The 19,107-nt window shown below is 49.7% G+C and overlaps 2 protein-coding genes across 10 annotated transcripts in view; one reads left to right on the top strand and one right to left on the bottom strand.

Annotated features, from left to right (window-relative positions):
- TASOR2 (transcription activation suppressor family member 2) overlaps nt 1-11,116 on the top strand; it is an 80,220-nt gene extending 69,104 nt beyond the window's left edge. For 8 of the 9 annotated variants that reach the window (XM_040451530.1, XM_040451528.1, XM_040451529.1 and 5 more), the window contains 5 exons: nt 5,025-5,150; nt 5,924-6,077; nt 6,941-7,046; nt 9,268-9,449; nt 9,928-11,116. In XM_040451530.1, coding sequence (XP_040307464.1) covers nt 5,025-5,150; nt 5,924-6,077; nt 6,941-7,046; nt 9,268-9,449; nt 9,928-10,046 — 687 coding nt within the window. In that variant the 3' untranslated portion in view covers nt 10,047-11,116. The remainder of the gene's footprint in view (nt 1-5,024; nt 5,151-5,923; nt 6,078-6,940; nt 7,047-9,267; nt 9,450-9,927) is intronic. The other variant, XM_040451532.1, reaches the window with a different exon arrangement.
- An 835-nt stretch (nt 11,117-11,951) lies between these two features.
- Nucleotides 11,952-19,107, bottom strand: part of GDI2 (GDP dissociation inhibitor 2) — a 33,959-nt gene continuing 26,803 nt past the window's right edge. The window contains exons 7-11 of the mRNA XM_040451536.1: nt 16,000-16,099; nt 14,653-14,824; nt 13,251-13,395; nt 12,996-13,050; nt 11,952-12,902 (exon numbers count right to left, since the gene is read on the bottom strand). Coding sequence (XP_040307470.1) covers nt 12,756-12,902; nt 12,996-13,050; nt 13,251-13,395; nt 14,653-14,824; nt 16,000-16,099 — 619 coding nt within the window. The 3' untranslated portion in view covers nt 11,952-12,755. The remainder of the gene's footprint in view (nt 12,903-12,995; nt 13,051-13,250; nt 13,396-14,652; nt 14,825-15,999; nt 16,100-19,107) is intronic.

Here is a 19,107-nt window from a genome sequence, read left to right as displayed (position 1 = left end):
TGCACCAGTCCGCACTCCCACCCACAGTGCAAGAGGGTTCCCCTTTCTCCACTTCCTTGTCAGCACTTGTCATTTAGATACTAGCCATTTTGACAGGTGTGAAGTGATACCTCAGTGTGGTTGTGGTTTGCATTTCCCTGTGATGGGTGATGCCGAGCATCTTGTCATATGTCTTTTGGCCATCTGGATGTTGTCTTTGGCAGAATGTCTGTTCACGTCTTCTGCCCATTTTTAATTGGTTTATTTGGCTTCTGAGTATTGAGTTTCAGAAGTTCTTTGTATGTTTTGGATAGTAACTCTTTATCAGATACGTCATTTGGAGATATCTTCTTCCATTCTGTAACTGCCATTTAGTTCTGTTTCCTTCACTGTGCAGAAGCTGTTTATCTTTTTTTTAATGTTTTAATTTTTTTTTATTTTAGAAAGAGCATGAGTGGGGGGGGGGGGGAGAAAGAGAGAGAATGAGAGAGAGAGAATCTTAGGCAGGCTCTACCCTAGCACAGAGCCTGATGTGTGGGGCCTGATCCCACAACTCTGGGATCATGACCTGAGCCAAAATTAAGAGTCAGAGGGTCAACAGACTGAGCCACCCAGGTCCCCCAGAAGCTTTTTATCTTGATGAGGTCTCAATAGTTCATTTTTGCTTTTGTCTCCCGTGCCTGAGGAGACCTATCTAGAGAGGAGTTGCCATTCTCAGATTATTGCCTGTGCTCTCTGCAGCTTTATGGTTTCAGGTCCCACATTTACATCTTTAATCCATTTGGGGTTAAATTTTGCGTATGGTGTAAGAAAGTGGTCCAGTTTTCCCAACACCATTTGTTGAAGAGACTTTTTTCCATTGAGTATTTGTTCCTGCTTTGTCAAAGATTAATGGACCATATGATTGTGGGTTCATTTCTGGGTTTTCTGTTCTGTTCTCTTTTTATGCCAATACCATACTGTTTTAATTTCTGCTGTTTTGTAACATAACTTGAAATACAGAATTGTGATGCTTCCAGGTTTGTTTTTCTTTTTCAAGATTCTTTGGCTATCAGAGGCCTTTTGTGGTTCCATACAGATTTTAGGATTATTTATTCTAGTTCTATGAAAAATGCTGTTGCTATTTTGATACGGATTGCATTAAACGTGTAGATGGCTTTGGTAGTGTGGACATTTGAACAGTATTTATTTCAGTCTTTCATTATTTACAGTAGTGCTCAGATTGTCCCAGACCCAGCCAGTGGGACCCAGTCCTTTTAAGCTGGCTTCGGTGTCCTTGGAGCCCTTCTTCCTTTGTGGCACAACTTGATGTTGCAGGTTATCTCACAGATTCTTTGCCCACCCCCCGCCCCCGCAGCCTTGAAGTCCGCCATTTCTCCAGGGAGCAGGATTCCGAGTGAAGAGTAGCATTCAGGATCAGCATCTGGGCACTGGGTGAGCTCGGCACCACTGGGTATCTCCGCTTCCAGGCCTTCCCAGCGGAGCCAAGAAGCGCGCATGTCTGTGTGTAAAAGCTGCAGCCTCCCCCCCAGCCCCGGCTCATCCCCGCCACCATTGCCAGAGTCGCAGCTGTCCCCGTGTGGCAGGGAGCTGGCTCCCATCACCCCGCCTGCAGTCGCACTCCCGGCCCACAGCTCGCCCCTGGACGTCCGGCCCCGTCCTCACTGCCTGGGGCACTGACCGGCACTGGCCCTCGGCCCTCACACAGGAGCGGGAGCCTGTTCGGAGGACGGCGGTCCTCAGTGTGTATCCTAGAATCCCAGTGTGTGAGCGGAGGGGGAATGTTGCCAACACGACGGCCCCCGGATGGCACAGGTGCTCTGACGATATTCCAAGGAGTCAGCCTAGTCGAGAGGGTCAGGACCTTTTCCTTAAGGAAGCGACACCGGCCTCGTGTACGTGGTGCGGGCAGCTGGACTGATGAGTGTTTGGTTCATTGACCGAATTTGTTTCGGGTCGCTCAGGTCAGCACTTCAGGGTGTCCGGGATGCCTGTCACGTGGTGTCACCTGGTAAGCCCCATGCATGGTGAATCACAAAGTAACATCAAACCTGTGCGGCCGTCCTGGCGGTCCTCCAAGGGACGAGGCCCCGCGGGGACTGAAATGCTGGTGGCTCCCCAGTTGCCCCGTTCTCCCTGGGCCAACGGGAAGCTGGTGGCACAGGGCTGTCGCATTTCCCATCTGGAGTGAGTCTGGAGGTGTGGACACAGCCGGGTCGGGAAGGAAGGGCCTCACGGAGGCCCCGCGAGGGCACTGAACACCGAGGTCACTGGGAGGCAGTGACACTGTTTCTTAAGATAAATAACGTCGTGTCTGCATTTCAGAGAGATTTCTGCCACAGCGGGGAGGCCTGGAGGCGAGCTGGACGGCAGGCCTCAGTGGGAGGCTCGAGGGAAACGAGTTCTTCTCTGAGATGGCTGGTGCCTTCCAGCTCGGACCTTTTACATGACTTTTGTTTAGTTAAATGCAAACTTTTTTTTTTTTTGGCCATCAAGGATCCTTTTCCAAGGTTTCTTGTTAAGCGGTTGCCAGATTGGTTTCCCCAGCCCCTTCCGCCAATGTCTTTGTTCTAATTTCCACTGCTTTGGTAAGCAGTGTAGTTGAAAAAAATGAAGCTTTACACGGGCTTGCAGACTCTTTGAAGGTGCCTGGCCTCTAAAAGTAACCTAAAAATTGTTGTATACCTTGAATGAAGTTAATTTTGTTTTGGGCAGATTCTATATGCTGTACCTTGACGTGTGCTGAAATAAGTCAGGGATCGACTCAAGTGGTGTCACAGCCGTGTCCCACAGTGAGCAAAATACCTGATTTCTTTTTGCTTCCATCATCTCAAGAGCAACAGTGCCATTCACACCCTTGACAGAGCACAGGTTTTCACACAGGAGAGAAATCATAGCCAGGGTCGGTTTCCTTCCAGCAAAAGGAAGGAAACCTTCCTGCTTGTTTAAACAGTAAATGTTTTGTTTGCTGATATTTTTTCATGTGACCCCTGTTTACAACAGAGAAGAACAAATTTTGTGCAAAGGCAAAACTGACCTTCCAGGGAGAAGGTGGACACGTTATAAAATAAACTTGAGAATAAAGTATTACCAAGGTACTCTAGGGGTGCCTGGCTGGCTCAGTAGGTTAAGCATCTGACTCAGCTCAGGTCACGATCTCACACTTTGTGGGTTCAAGCCCTGCAGCAGGCTCTCCGTTGCCCGCACGGAGCCTGCTTCAGATCCCCTGTTCCCCCCCCTCTCTGCCCCTCCCCTGCTGGTTCTCATTCTCTCTCAAAATAAACTTGGGGTGTCCAGGTGGCTCAGTCGGTTAAGCGACCGACTTCAGCTCAGGTCATGATCTCATGGTTTGTGGGTTCGAGCCCCGCGTCGGGCTCTGTGCTGACAGCTCGGAGCCTGGAGCCTGCTTCGGATTCTGTCCTCCCTCTCTCTCTGCCCCTCCCCCACCCCCTTTCTCTCAAAAATAAACTTTTTTTTTTAAGTTTTTTTTTTAAATAAACTTAAAAAAATTTTTTGAAAGGGGTGCCTGGGTGGCTCAGTTAGTTAAGTGTCCAACTTTGACTCCAGTCATGATCTCATGGTTCATGAGTGTGAGCCCCACGTTGGGTTCTGTGCTGACAGCTCGGAGCCTGGAGCCTGCTTCAGATTCTGTGTCTCCCTCTCTGTCTGCCCCTCCCCCACTCATGCTCGCTCGCTCTCTCTCTCTCTCTCTCTCTCTCTCTCTCTCAAAAATCAGTAAACATTTTTAAAAATTTAAAAAGATAATCCAGAGCAAAATGTTTCTGAAAACTGAGAAAACTACCCCAGACGATTTTTCTGTCCTGGAGAGTCCTGGGGCACTCAGTAGTGATGGGTGTCAGGCCCCGTTTATTTGTAAGATGAGGAACATCTGGGAGGCCCTTTGTTGTTGAAATTCAGAGTGTGCGACAGAGTAGCTGAGAACGCCACAGGATGCGATGAAAATGTTGAACATCTCAGAAAATGTATTCATTCAAGTGGTTTATTAGCAAAATAAGAGCTAAAGATTTATATTTAGATGTTTTAGTGGGCTCTCTGAAGAGAAGTCTCATCTGCAGGAGTTTCTTTCAAAATACATCGCTGTGCATTTTGAGTGAAGAATCAAAATGGTCCAGGGCTGGTTGATACTGTATTTTTTACAAAGGACAGAACCAGAGATGGTCAGACACCAGGTTCCTGGGGTGCGGTGGAAGCCTCTAGAACCCTTCAGACAGAAGCCGGGTCAAGCCGGGTCAGCATCACAAGGAGAACAGGGTGAAGGAGTTCCCTTTAATGACACGGACTTACCCTGTCGTTAGGCCTGTGACCGTAGTGTCTGACAGGAAGGCGGCGGCCTGGTGACCTGAGGTTCAGCCCACTTACCCCACCCCCCTCCCTCATGCTCACCAACACCTGCCGCACCCAGGGCTCCCTCCACAGCCGTGAACGGCAGTCCAGGTGATGCTTACAAGTCGGGAGTATTATTTCCCAAAGTTCTGGAAACGTTTTGACTGGAGGTGGCATTTTTAGAGTGAGCGTCTGCGTGCCACCAGGTAATCGCCTCAGGGTGGGTGAGAGTCCTGGGCGTGTATATCAGTCTGATGCTGATCAGACTGTGGACCACGAAAGGTTTACTATGAAGTGCTTTGCCTCTGAAATGGGTTTGTGGGGCGCCTGGGTGGCTCAGTCTGTGGACCATGCAGCTCTTTCTTGATTCTGGCTCAGGTCATGATCCCAAGGTTGTGGGATCGAGCCCCTCGTCGGGCTGCATGCTGAATGTAGAACCTGCTTAAGATTCTCTCCCTCCCTCTCCCGCCATCACCAAAAAAAATTTTAAACAACACAAGAAACTTTTGAGTCCAGTTAGTGACACCCACGAGCCACGTTTTAGACGCAGAAGCTCCTTTAGAAGACAAACTGCCGTTTCTGTTGCCTTGTTGGGATGCAGGTTAGTAAATAGGATGTGCTTTCTGATGTTCAGTGAACTGTAGAAGTAATTCTGTGCAGATACCCTTTTTTATTGTAACGGTTCCTTGTAAATCTTTCAGGCCCTTCTGAGGAAAGGAGGCCATACAGAAATGGAACCGCAGCATTTCTGTCAAGCTTTTCCCAGAGAGAACGATACACTGGTGGTCGTCATCAGAAACGAAGACGTGGCATCGCATCTGCATCAAGTACGTGTGGTGATCTTTTCTTACAGAGTGTGTGTTCTGGGCATCTTATGTTGTCTTCCAAATGACCAGACCCATCGTCGCTTCTCAGGGCAGAAGTGAACTTTCCCGCTGCATCCAAGTGGGAAGCCGACGGGGGCCGAGGCTGCACCCTCGGACCGTTTACTCACCGAGGCGTTTCTGGCGCGTCGCGTCTGAGTTGAGACTTTCATAGTAACTGGGGCAGAACCACGGAAAGGGAGGCATCGGGCCACTTTCTCAGCTGAGATACGAACCTGCGTCTCTCAGTGCCTGGCAGCAGCAAATCTCCCTCCGGAAGGACCTGTGAAAGTGTTCTTACCTCTTTGCTATGATATTTACCCGTTATTTGCATCAGAGTAATTGCCCGTCCCAAGAACTGCGCTTGGGGGTGGGAATCGAGCCCTGCCGGGCAGGAGGCCCGGGGAGCCGGAGAGAGAGCAGCGACGGTGCGAGCCTGTCGCCTGCTTCGCTACCGGACGGGTGTCCAGACCTCCGCTGCGCCTTCCCTCCGTCACCGTCCCCGGCCTTTGGAGTTAGAAGGGGACGGGCCGGAGCGAGTGTGCGGCGTGGATGGTGAACGGAGTCAGGACTGCTTGTGAGGGGCGCTCCTACTGTTGGACAGGGCTTTGCAGGATTCCCGGTCGGTCGTCCAGGCGAAGTTCTTTCCAGCTGTCCCCGAACCTCGAAACCCTGGGATAAAAGTGCCGAAAGCGACCTGACGGGCCTCTTTCCCGGGATGCGTCTGTGTTTGCTAGATTCCCTGTTTGCTGAGGCTGAAGCACTTCCCCGGTGTCGTGTTCGCTGGCGTGGACGGCCCTGAAGACGTCCCCGAGTGCACCTACCAGGAGCTCTTCCACGCCGGAGGCTTTGTGGTCTCAGATGACAAGATCCTGGAAACTCTGACATTAGGTTGGTCTTGTATTTTCCTCTCTTCTTTCTTTAAAGGACAGTCAAATCGGTTTCTCTTCACCCAGTGACCCGAGTATGATTTCATCCAAAAGAAAGTAACAACTCAGTCTCAGTCGCCACCTTCAGAGGCCTGAGTTTATGCCGCGTGCTGAGCACTCGCACCTCCCTGGGGATCGCTGGCATCCTCCTCCCCAGCCGCGTGCTCTCCGCCTCCTGGTGCTGACTGGTGATGGGACCGCCAGCCCCGCTTCTCGGTCCCTTCCTGTCAGTGCTGCCGCGGAGCCGTTCACTTCACTGTGGACTCTTGCCGTAACTGTCCCTACACTGGCCCCGTCCGCACCCCCCCCCCTCCCCCCCGCTCCCGTTGCCGTCACCCCTGCCGTGTTGTTGATGTTCTGGAAGTCAACAAATGGCTCCCAAAAGCCTTCTTGAGCATGTGCCGAACACTCACAATTCCCTTCCCTCTGGGCACGGGCCGGACGTGGAGGGAGGTGAGGGCGGCAGCCGGCTTTGAGGTCTCGTCTGAACCTGCCCAAGCTGACGGCCCAGAGAACTTGCCGTAGGTGCCCTTCGTGGGCCAGAAGGCGGGAGGGGGTGACCTCCACAGGCGTGACTTCCGCCCCGGCACCTGTCTTCCTCTGGCGCAGCGGGCGCTCCCGCTTGTTCCGTGTGTCCGTGCCGCGTCCGCGTGGCGGTCCAGGCGCTCCCGCCACGGCCGAGGGGACCGCAGGTCGCCGTGTCCTAGCCGTGCGGGGGAGGCGTGTGCGCTGAGGCCCGGGACCTCGGTTCCCACCGGGAACCGTCGCCGGGCTCCGACCGCACGAGCCGGGAGCCGACAAGGCCTCTTGTGTTCCGCTGTGTAGTTCAGCTGAAGGACGTGGTCAAAACCCTGGAGAAGCTGAACGGAAACGGGAGATGGAAGTGGCTGCTTCACCACAGGGAGAATAAGCAGCTGAAGGAAGACGTCAGGTGAGGTCTGCGCGCGGGGGTGGGGGGCGGGGGCGGCCACCTGCACGTCCAGGCGCCACCTTCAGCTCCGCTGGGGGTTGAGATTTGGTTTCTGCGGCCGGGCTTTTGGGGTAGGCAGCGGGGTCGGGGCCACCGCCCGGAGTTTGGGGCCCACGCTGTGTGTGTGCGCTCGGCCGGCAGGGGGTCAGGTGCGCGAGTCCGGAAGGTGTGGGTAGCGAAGTTCAGGTTCCGCCACCGTGAACGGAGGGGACGGAGAGCGAGCCGTGGGCTTGCCGCCACGGTGCTTTGTCCGGTGTTGATTCGTGTGTTGTTTCCACGGTCACGAGGATGGAAAAAATGGAGAGCAGGACGTATCCTCAGGTAAATTTTACCCCAGACAAGACCAGAAACAGGTCTTGTTTCAGATGTACAGCTGCTGAGCCCTGGGGCCTGCGGAGCCTCCGCGCTCAGGGAGGCAGGAGCCAACGGGGTCTGGCGCGGGGAGCTGGGGGGAGGCCCCACAAGCCCCCGGTCGAGGACCTGCGGGGGCGCTGACGGGCATTTTTGGCGGCGTCCCGGACCAGCTTCCGAGGCTGCTTACGGCGAGGACCTGCTTCAGTGGCATAGTGGAAGCACAGGGCTTAGACAGAGCTGATCCAGTTCAGACAAGAAGTTGTGAAGCTGGGCTTCGAGCCCGGAATGTCCATCTCTAAGATGACCACGTCTCCCCGCACCACGCCCTCCCGAGGAGGACAAACGTAGGCGCAAAACCACACACGCCGGAGATCTTGAAAGGGACGCAGGCGGCCCCGAGCAGGGTTCCGGGAGAGGCTCGTACCTAGGAACAAGTGCAGGAGGGCAAATGAGCCAGGGGGTGCAAGCGGACCCGAGCCCACGATATCATGGAAAGGGTGCAGGGCTCCAAGGACCTGGTGAGCGCAGAGGCCGTGGCCAGGAGATCCCGAGGAGGTGGTGAGCGGGCACTTCAGAGGAAAGATTCAAGTGCGAGAAGGAGTTCCGAGGTTACCACCTCACCCCTGGTCAGCTGGCACGAATAAGCTTATTTCCCGTTCATGGGACTTTGGGGTAAACGGACCCCTTGCTGCTGGCGCTGTCCTCTTCAGAGGGCACCCGCCTCACATGGAGCAGGCGCAGTGGGAACTCGTCAGAAAACTCCCCACGTCCTGTGGCCTTCAGAGGAACTCATCTTAATCTAAAACCCAAAAAACCTAGGCGTTAAAAACTGCAGTTTCGGGGCGCCTGGGTGGCGCAGTCAGTTAAGCGTCCGACTTCAGCCAGGTCACGATCTCGCGGTCCGTGGGTTCGAGCCCCGCGTCAGGCTCTGGGCTGATGGCTCAGAGCCTGGAGCCTGTTTCCGATTCTGTGTCTCCCTCTCTCTCTGCCCCTCCCCCGTTCATGCTCTGTCTTTCTCTGTCCCAAAAATAAATAAACGTTGAAAAAAAAAAAAAAAAACGCAGTTTCCCCAAAGAACATTTATAGCCACGTGATTATCAGAAACTACAAAAGCAGCTTCCCATCCATCTCTAGGCGAACGTGACCGACTTCTACAGGAGCGTACACACAAAAGCTGGTGTCACGGAAGTGCGCCGTGCGGTGCCCAGCGGGGCATCGGGTTCATCCCTGCTACAGGGCGGGAGAGCAGACACAGGGACGTTTCACAGCCAGACACCTTCCACTAAAAGAGGAAGAAAAGATAGGTAGTTACAAGATTTTAAGAGAGGTGAGAAATTAAGAAAATTCCCGCTGCTACCTCAGTGTAAGGACGTCAGTGTTTGGCAAGCAGTGCGGGGCCTGAAGAGCGGCTTTGGAAGCGCTGCTGTGACAAAGCGCCGCCGGGCCCGCTAGGAATGACTAAAGGGCCCGCCAAGCAGCGTCGTTGGGAAGTGGCAGTAACTGAGCGCGTGGACGTCCCTCCTGCTCAGAGCGAGGCCCGTGCTTCCCGGACACCCGGAACGCTAACGGGAGGAAAGAGCCAGCCTATCGGGTCGTGAGGGAACCTGACGGGACGGTGACGTCCAGGAAGCCAGGGGCCCGGTGGAAAAGAACAGAAAAGGCAAAGAGCATCCCCGGAGGTTTGAGTGTTTTGACGTAAGAGGTCAAAGTATAGCGAAGGCAAGTAGTGAAGGAACGAGACAGCTGAAAATCCAGATACGGTAAAAAGTAGCCTCCTGCAAGTTGCCAGGGAATCCACATTTGGTTAACGTTTCTGTGTACGTTGCAGAGTGGATTCGATAGCACGTAAGAAGAACTTAATACTGAGATCCTATCAGAGTGCGAATCTCATCGAACTGCTTCATTACCACCATTGTGACTCTCGATCGCCAACAAAAGCAGAACGTTTGAAATGTCTGCTCAGCCTGCAAGTTCAGCACGTCCACGCCAGGTTCGCGGTCTTCCTGACAGGTAAACTCCCCGTGTCCGTTCTGCCAGCCCCGGAAGGGTCCGGGTGTGGTCATCGGATGCCGTGCGGGATCAGGGCGCACACGGACTGTACGGGGCAGCCGGGACCCCCCCTTCCTGCCTGGTATGTGCTCCTAAACGCACGGGAGGCCGGGCCGAGGGGCGCCGTGGGCTCTGTCTGGCGGCCCTCCGGTCCGCTTGTCTACTAGCCGTGGCCTGCGGGCACCTCAAGTTTTAGGTGAACGTTCGCCGAGCCGTTAGAACTACGGAAGGTAGGGCCACGGTCCTCCTGTATCAGCGGAGCTCGGCACCCCCACCCCGGCCGCTCCCAAAGCTTCATACCCCTTCCTCCCTGGGCCCATTCCCCATGGACCAAGTCGTTCCATAAAAGTTTTGCTTTTTAAATAAACGGGGTTCTGATGCCTGAAAACTATACATCAATGACTTTTTCACCAAAGAGGTATTTTTTTTCTTTTTACAGAAAAGCCTACCATCTCCAGAGAAGTCTTTGAAAACAGTGGCATCCTTGTTACAGATGTAAATAACTTTATTGAAAATATACAAAAAATAGCAGCTCCGTTTAAGAGTAGCTATTGGTAAGAACACTTTCCAGAACTCTCCCTCGTGAGCAGGACAGGACTGATGCGGACATTCTGTCTGTGAGGAAACCGGTTGTTTGAAAACTCCGCTCTTTAGTATACATCGTGCTGTAAATTTTAAATCTGTGTTAGGGGTGGGATTGCTGTTGGTTTGGCATTAAAGTCAGAATTTTTGAAGGATCATCTACTTCAGGGTCCCCCGTTTCATCTGAATGACTGAACACATTTTCACTTGCGGTTCATCTCGTTCCCAGGACGGAAGATAACGTCCCTCTTAGACAGCATCCTATTTACAAAACATTTCTTATTCTGTTTATAAAGACGGAATGACCAATTTTGTGTTTCTGCAGGGGACTCCACTGCAGCTTGCCTAGAACACCAGTGGTGCCACCAACAAATTAGTATTTTCCGTTTACTTTGGAAACTTTTTAGATACACGGAACAGCCTTCTCTTATCTGAACAATCAATGTTCTGCGACATAGGAGTGTTCTTCGTTTCTTCACACTCTGCTCTAAGATCTTGGGACTTCACTCACAGTGGGACAGCAGCTGTCTACCAGTTTCGGGTTATACTATTAAATAGCGTTTTAAATTATTTCATTTTTACGGGGCGCCTTCACAGCTATTAAGCTCAACGTTAAAAAGAGTTTTATAAACACGTTTACTTAGGTGTAGCAAAAAAAAGTCTATTTTAACCAATAGCTTTGTTTTTGCATGTCAGTGTCGAAAAGGCGTATGTAGTGCATGTTACAGCCTGTTTGAAAGGTTTTGCCACCCTTGTAAAAGCTGTAATCTTGGTTTTATTTGCTGTTACTCTAGCAACACTACAGGAAGTTAAATGGTACAAATTTATGAACTGTCATTTTTCACTTAGATTTTGTAAACAGCGCGTTACAAAGTCAACCCTCGGAGGAAGAAAATCATTTATTTATGGTATTAGAAATAATTTCTAGGGTAATCTTTAAACTCAAAACCAAGCAAAAAAGTTTGTAGAGATACACAGTATCTATTTGGAACAGAGGTTTTTTTAACCAATTTGTTTCATTTTTTAATAAAGACAACTGAAAATCATTCAGCTGTTTCTGCGATTCCTTCCGTGGAGAACCTTCTGGCAGCTCGTAGCCCATTTAACAGGCAGGACTTCGCTTCCACTCCTACCACAGGACCTCCATCTGCCGGTGCAGCCCCCACAGCCCTGACCCGAGAGGAGGCTCACAGAACTCCAGGACGGGACCTCTGCCCCTCCCGCCGAGTCGGAAGGTGGGCGTCTGACGCAGTTTCTCGCTTAGAAACACCCCCACTCAGGGAAGAATCCAGGAAGGGGGCTGTAACCCTCCTCGGTCCACTTGAGCCCCTGCTGTGAGCTGAGCCTGCTGTCCTCTCATCTCCTCCTTCAAACGTCCAGCCCCCCCCCCTCTTGCCGGAAAGTCTTCCCACAACCCTTTTCTAAAACTGCTTTTCCCCTTAACCGAGTCCCAGGGTCAGTCCCGGCCCTGCTGACCTTCCAGACTGCCTCTTTCATCCTCGTACCCACTGGCCTGGCACCTAAGTATTACAGGCGCTCCGTGGCTGTCGAGTGAGGAATGTGGAAATACAGTTCTTCTCTGTGCTTCTAGCCCAGCGGGCAAGGAAAGGCTCGCTGGGATTTTAGATGATCTTACCATGTAGGCCAAGCGGTGGGGTTCTCGACTGGGGCCATTCTGTGCCTCAGGAGGATGTGGCGAGAACACAACTTGGGGTCTACTCACAGTGAAGCCAGAGGACGGGTGTATGTTTAGCCATCGAAATCTGCACGTGGCCCCATCTGCTGCAGCCACGCCGAGGGGAGTGAGCAGCTGGGGCGCACCCGGGGCGAGCCTCACTAGCTCTTAATGTCGGGACACAGACAGACCAATCGAGAAAGAACTGGTTTCCAGAGTTTGGCTTTATTTGCAGTACAGAAATCACCTGGAGCCATTCTGAGACAAGACACCACTGAAGCGGAGGCTCTGTCAAATCAATACTGCGTCGCAGCTTTTGGTCCGTCGAAGAAGCCACACCTGGGGTACAAAAGAAGCTTCTACGTTTACCTGCTTCACGATAGGGGTCTTTCTTTCCCCTCTGCTCTTCTCAATCTTGTTAAAACACCGCACACAGGCCTCCTCCAAGATGACTCTCACGGTCCGGAGTTGTGTTAGAATTTCAGGCCCACAGAACCCCAACTTGGGGCCGTGTTCCATGGGCGCTGTCGTAATACTTGATAGGAGATGTGAAGGTGTAGGGAGAACGCAGGGATGCCGTCCCGAATTATGGAACATTCCATCTCGAATCTCCTCCATGTCAAGAGGATAGACGGCACACCACCCACCGATCCGGCTCTCGGGCGGCAGCAGCGCGCCTGCGAAGGCTGCGCTGATTAAAAGATACAAATCCTGTATCAAGTGCTCTGTATCAGTATCACGAGGGATTTTTAAAACTGATGCTGCACTAGGGGAAAAAAAAGCCAGTACTGGTTAAACCGAACAGAATGTGGTCACCCGCCAATTCTGAATAGCCACTCCAGGAAAACGAGTTAATACATGATATTAGAAAGGGGAGGAATATTTACTGGTACAGTGCTCTGCAATCTCCGTTTTGATTACAAAAGCAGGCCTTACAATATTGATTTCATACGATACGCGTCATTTGCCAAAGGTAAGTCTGTCCTAATGAGATGATAATTGCACTGCCGTTAGTCTTCCCCGTAGATGTCATTCTTCTTGCGCTTCATTTCCTCGAAGTCAAACTCGGATCCGGTCATCCTCTTATAGATGTCTTTAATGTCGTCACAAGTTGTCTCAAAGTGAGTTGTAGCATCGTATGCGCGGGAAATAAAGATCTACAAACGAAAATCACAAAGACCTGAGACGCTACAGGAGTGTCTCCTAATAAAGCCTGTGTGTTGATACTCTCTTCAGAGCGCCACACTCACCTGGCTTTCTGTTCCCAAATCTTTTGGTACAAGAAGGTCGCTGATGCTAACAAATCTGGAGGGAAAGAGAGAACGGAGTCAGCAGGTGAGCGGACCCCAAGCCCACACTCCCAGCTCTGCCTGAAATTCAAAACCCAAAGGACGAGACCCGCAGGCACAAGGCCCACGCCACAGCCACTGGCGGCTCTCACCCGGCTCGCCACGCTCCGTGCAAGTATCAATCTCGGATTTCAGCTAAATGAACACATCGCTTACTTCTGTTCAATTGGTTCCAAAAGCTCCAGAGCCGGTCTGATTTCTTTCTCCGGTTCCTTGGTCTCCACAGTCGTACTGACTATGGCGATGTACTTGCCTTGTGCGGCCACGTTGTGTGCGGAGGAGATCATGCAGACATAGATATCTGGAAACAAGGGAAGGCACTCACTGCCGGGGCTTATAAACCTTGGGAGTATGCGCGTGCTCCGGCGTCCCCCGTGTATCTCCTCGAGGTGTGCGTTAAAATTGCTTGGGACTGACCAGATCTTCTAGGCAAACCGGGTCATACACAAAAGTCTGCAAGTATCCAGCGACTTCTAGCCCACTGGACAGTAAGGACACGCGGAGCCGTCAACCGCCAGGCTCAGGAGGTTTCTTTTCCCGGCTCTGCTACGGCTACCTACAGAGCCTCACAAAGCAAACTGACTGCTCTGGGGTCATCTTCCTCTCCACGCCTTGCATTTAGAAAGGTTTATTAAGTACCGGTTTTTCATTTATTTATTAGGATAACAAAACCGCAAATCAGCATAAGCTATTCTTCGGTTGGCATAACAAACTCTGTAATTAAGGGCGCATGGTGGCTCCGTCAGTTAAGTGTCCGACGGGCTCAGGTCATGATCGCGTAACTCTTGAGTTCCAGCCCCGTGTCAGGCTCTGTGCTGACCGCTCGGAGCCTGGAGGCTGCTTTGGATTCTGTGTCTGTGTCTCTCTCTCAAAAATAAACATTAAAAAATAAACTCCTATAATTCTTCCTGTGTCCCACTCAGTAGCTACTCATTTTCCAATGTACAAAATCATGACTGAGCTCCCTTTGCTCTTTTGAGACTTTCACAGACCCTGCGATCTGCTTGGGGCCTGTGAACATCCCTCTGTTCCAGTCATGACCTGTGATTCTGGTTGCTCCCGTGGAAAAACAAACACAGGTCTTAATAGTGTGTTCAAAAGCTCCTAACTCCTTTTAAGTTGAAGACTCGATAAATATAAGCCTTAGGGCTTCTACCCGCAAGGAAGATGGAAAAAGGTAGGGGGTGGAAACAGCTGCTTAGCACAACAGCTTAGGAATTAACAATTTCAGAAGTGAGTCCTGATCTTCCTCAGAGTATTAGGCTGACAAATAATGTCAGCTAACGACAGAAACCTCCAGAGGCACATAATCACGGACACCACATTCCTCTAGTCCAGCCTCGATCCCTCATTCTAGACAAGCGCACAGGTCTAAGGCAGGGCTCTGGGACTCGTGTGCACCTTCCAGTGTGAGGATCCCTCACACCTTGTTTCTCATATGTAACTTAAAGTTTCTTCACTATAACAGAGCAAATAAAATTAGGAATTTGGGACAAAACATGAAGCGAATTATATTTAACAAAATCCTACAAACATCTGCCGGATCCTCAAAGCTCACCCGACTTCCGATTGACTTGGTTCTGGGGAATGATGATCTGGCAGGAGTTGGCATCGTTGGTGTTCTTGATGGGGTGGCTGAGGATGCAGATTACTCTGAGCACCTGGCCCACTTTTTCTACTCGGTCTTGGACGTAGCTGGGATCACAGATGAGCTGCTTACAGCGAGCAACCTGTCACAAAACGTGTAAGTAAATATTTGGTGTCCACAATGTTTCTGATAGAAGGTTGACGCCCCTGTCCCTGGAGTAGAATCTGTGGCCCTCATAAGGTTAACCGTAACTACGGACAACTTAAAACTAGTTTTGCCAACAATCCCACCAGAGTCTCCTGGAACAGATCCGTGAATCTGAAGTCCTGTTCAAGTATTCGGCAACCTGGTGCACAGCCTTTAGAAGTACAGGTTTTAGAACTGCACAGACAGGTTTCAGATCCTGGCTGTAGCCAACCTCAAAGGGTGGTTGTTGGGTTAAACGGAATACTGTACCGAAGGCTGTCATCACAGGGGACTGTCCCCAGTAAGAAGTACATGTTCCGTAATTTCCTGAGAGGGAGCAGCCCTGAGAAACGAGGACATGAAACTCCATGCTAACAAAGACTCTGAGATAGCAGATTATTTCCCAGAACCTCCCGTGCTGAAAGCACAAGACAGTTACCGAAGGTCTACAATAGGAACGCTTCGTTCCGATGGCCACCCGACGGGTGTCAATCACGTGGTCCTAACCCACGGAAGACCATCAAGAATACCAAAGTAGGTCTCTATCCCCAGCTTTGGAGCAGTTCTCACTCCTTGTGAGGGCTGCCATTTCACAAAATACAAATGATCTGGCTGGCAGACCCATGGCATCAGCATGCCCTGAGAACCTGTAAGAAACCGCAGGCCCACCGCATCAGGATGTGCACGTTACGAGGAGTAACTCAGGTTTGTGTGCAGTTCAAATTTGAGAAACACTGCGCGAAACTCCACCTAGCCAACACCCAAATAATAAAGTCCTCAGTATCCACCAAGTCCAAACTCAACCAATAAATTATAAGCGGTACAAATAAAGCCAAATCTAAAGGAACACTCAGGAGACAGGCACCAACCTACACTACATAAATACAGACTACTTACCACTTAGACTTCATCCATAATGTCTATTTCCATCTGAAGCGCTAATCAACCCAAGAGGAAATAATACTTTTTAAGCACAACATCTTTAACTAGTCCTTAGTCATTACAAATGACAACCTGCCATAAAGAAACCACATGTAGTCTGGAATCTAGCATCAATGTCCATTCTACATTATGTTAAATAACATCTCCTTCAAAAAAACATGGTATTTTTTAAATTGTAAAAGCTCTTACCTCTCCTTCAGATTTCACACCAATCACTTTTCCATTTTGCACAATGATTTCCTCAATTGGCTTGTTGAGCATGTAGGTACCACCATAAATAGCACTTAGCCTAAAAAGATGTTTGAAATTATAATTTATAATTGTGTCCATGACTAAAGTCTCCTTTCTTAGATCTTTGTGAGTTACACAGGCAACGTATATCTGCTCAATTTCCTTCTAGAAGGTATTAGTTTAAAAGTCATTAAAGCAACAATTTACCATGAAGTCTCACATTCAGTCCTGAATGCCAAGTCCTTTTGAAGTGCTTATGCTAATCCTCCAGCATATAAATAAAACTGAATTAAAAAAAAAACAAAACCAATCAGGAGGCCCTGGAGAGTGACTAAAAAAGCAGACGGACACTGGAGAAGAGACTTGAAGGAACCAGCAAGATCCTTTGTGGTTCCTATGGCTCTCCCCCCGAAAGACCCCCTTTCTCCCCATCCCTGTAACAGCGCGGCTAGAATGAAGCAGAAAGCCAGCAGTCTTACTGATTCAAGGTGCCACAGGACGGAATCTGGGGCTGTCAAAGGAGATGAAAATTGTGAGAGGAAATCCACAAAAGGGCAGCCACCAGATCTATAAAATCTCTTCAAATCGTTAACTAACTCTGGAAGCGCTTGTACCTGAGAGATTCCAAGAAATCCAGCGAAAGCAACAGCCAGAAGGTGGAAAGAGGGGAGCCGAGATTATAGCTGAGGGCCTTAAGGACAAATGGGTTTGAAGTCTGAAACTGCCACATTAGAAAGCTTGGTCTATGCACATCTTGAGCTTTCCACTGGAAACCCCAGGAGGATCACACCTCATCACGGCAGGACTAAAGATTAAGCCAAAGACACACACACACACACACCACGCCCTCCCCATCCAACCAAGTGTCAACTCAAGCCTCAAAAGTTCAAGGTGCCTGGCCAATAATTTACCCACTTGAGCAAAAATCGACACTCTTCAGAGAAAGAATCCAGCATCTCTAAAACGTGCCAATCAATGTGTCTAGTCTGCAATCCACTATCACCAGACATGTGAAGAGACAAACTGTGACCCAAAGTAAAAATTTCGGGAAAAGCAATCGATACAGATGCCCAGATTACCTACCGATGTTAACATATGCAGGGGTAAAAGGCCACTATTATGTATACATTCAAGGACAAACATCCTCATTCAAACAGACATTCAAGAACACATTATTAGCACAGGGGCGCCTGCCTGGGTGGCTCGGTCGGTTACACGTCCAACTCTGGATTTCAGCTCAGATCACAATCTCACGGTTTGTGAAACTGAGCCCCTCACTGGGCTCTGTGCTGACAGTGCAGCCTGCTTGGGTTCATTCTCTGCCCCTCCTCCACTTGTTCTCGTTCTCTCTCTCTCTCAAAAGAAACTTAAAAGAAGATTAGTATAAATGTATCCAGTAGGATCAAAACGAGTAAACAGAATCTCATAAAAAAAAAAAAACTATACTTAAAAAACTAGAAATTCTACATATAGAAAGTACAGTACCAGAAAACAAAGTTAAAACTCACTGACTGGGATTCATAGGCTTTTGGAAATAACAAAAAAGGGAGCCTGTGAACTTGAAGACAAATCAATAGGCATTATCCAATATGAAGCATGGAGAGAACAAAAGTTTAAAAAAAAAAAAAAAAAAGCAAAGAGTCTCAGTGACCTGTTGAAGTAATACCAAGCATCCAACATGCACGGAACTGGGTGTCCCAGAAGGAGAGAAAGAGGAAATGGGACGAAACGTCTGAAGAGGACAATTATAAAACTCCCAATTTGATATACACGATTAACTCACACATCCAAGCAGTTCAGCAAATCCCCACGCAAAACCACGCACAGGCGAATCCTAGCGAGACCGCCAAAAACCAGAAAGAATCTTGCAAGCAGCCAGAGGGAAAGACCCCATTCCACAGCGACACAGCAACCGAGGACAGGGCGGCCACCTTCTCAGCAGGAACAGCAGACACGAGTGAGGGAGCCGCAGCTGTCACGTGCGGAAGGAAAAAATCTCAAGCCGACAAACATCCTTCAAAAATGAAGGTGACAGAATACTTTCAGACCGAGGCCAGCGGAGACCCCTCACCAGCAGACCCGAACTACAAGAATGCCACAGAAGGGCTGGACAGAGAGGTCACCACATGGAAACAAGGATTTACAAGAAGAAGAGCAACACGGATGGTAACGTGGTACAACGATTACTGTTCCTTCTCTCCACTTTACACTGTTTAGTGCGGAACTTGTAACACTGCACTGTGGAGTTTAGCAAGTAGACGTAAATTACAGGCAACAAGAGCACTAAGGAGAACATGGACTAAAGGCGTTGCGAAGCGGTTCTATCTTATGCAAAGTAGCACAATATCCACCCCAAACAAACTGATAAAGGATGCATATGATAATTTGCAGAGCACTAAAAAAGTAAAAATAAAGAGGCATGGCTACAAAACCAGTATAGGGATTAATCTGGAATGGTAAAAAAAAGACTTGATTAATCCAAAAAGAGAAAAGAACAGAAGCGGGATAGAAACAGATGGGAGGCAAAAGGAAAACTAAGCAACAGATCCAATCCCAGCCATATAATAATTAAATATACATAAACTGAACCAATCCCATTAAAGGCCAAGGTTGTCATACTGGATAAAAAAGCAATATTCAACCATATGCTGTCTCTAAGAGACTCACTTCAGTATAAAAACAAAGTATGAAAGTAAAAGAATGGGGAAAAAATATAAACAGGAAGCAAGCAGGAAAGGTTGTATTTAGCATGAGACAAATCAGAAACGAGTCTCACCTTGTTAAAGAACTCTAAATGTATGAAGTACGAACTGACGGCACTAAATTGAGAAATAAGTAAATCCACTCTCTTGGTGGGAGACTCCCTCCCAGTAACAGAACTCGAAAAAGAACGCGGAAGAACACACGTGCGAGCAGCTCTCCCAGCTACCCTTACCGAGCACTGAGCCCAACACACACCGGATGTACGTTCCTTTTTCAAGGGCGCACTATTCACCAAAATACATCGTTTATTTGACCATAAATTAGGCCTTAATTTCAAAGATTAAAATTTTACAAGTTTATTCT

The sequence above is a fragment of the Herpailurus yagouaroundi genome, unplaced genomic scaffold (assembly GCF_014898765.1).
Source record: "Herpailurus yagouaroundi ecotype Mexico unplaced genomic scaffold, PumYag 203, whole genome shotgun sequence".
In the NCBI taxonomy this organism is placed as follows: domain Eukaryota; kingdom Metazoa; phylum Chordata; class Mammalia; order Carnivora; family Felidae; genus Herpailurus; species Herpailurus yagouaroundi.
The sequence above is the reverse complement of the archived record's forward strand: the minus strand, read 5'-3'. Positions and strand labels throughout refer to the sequence as shown.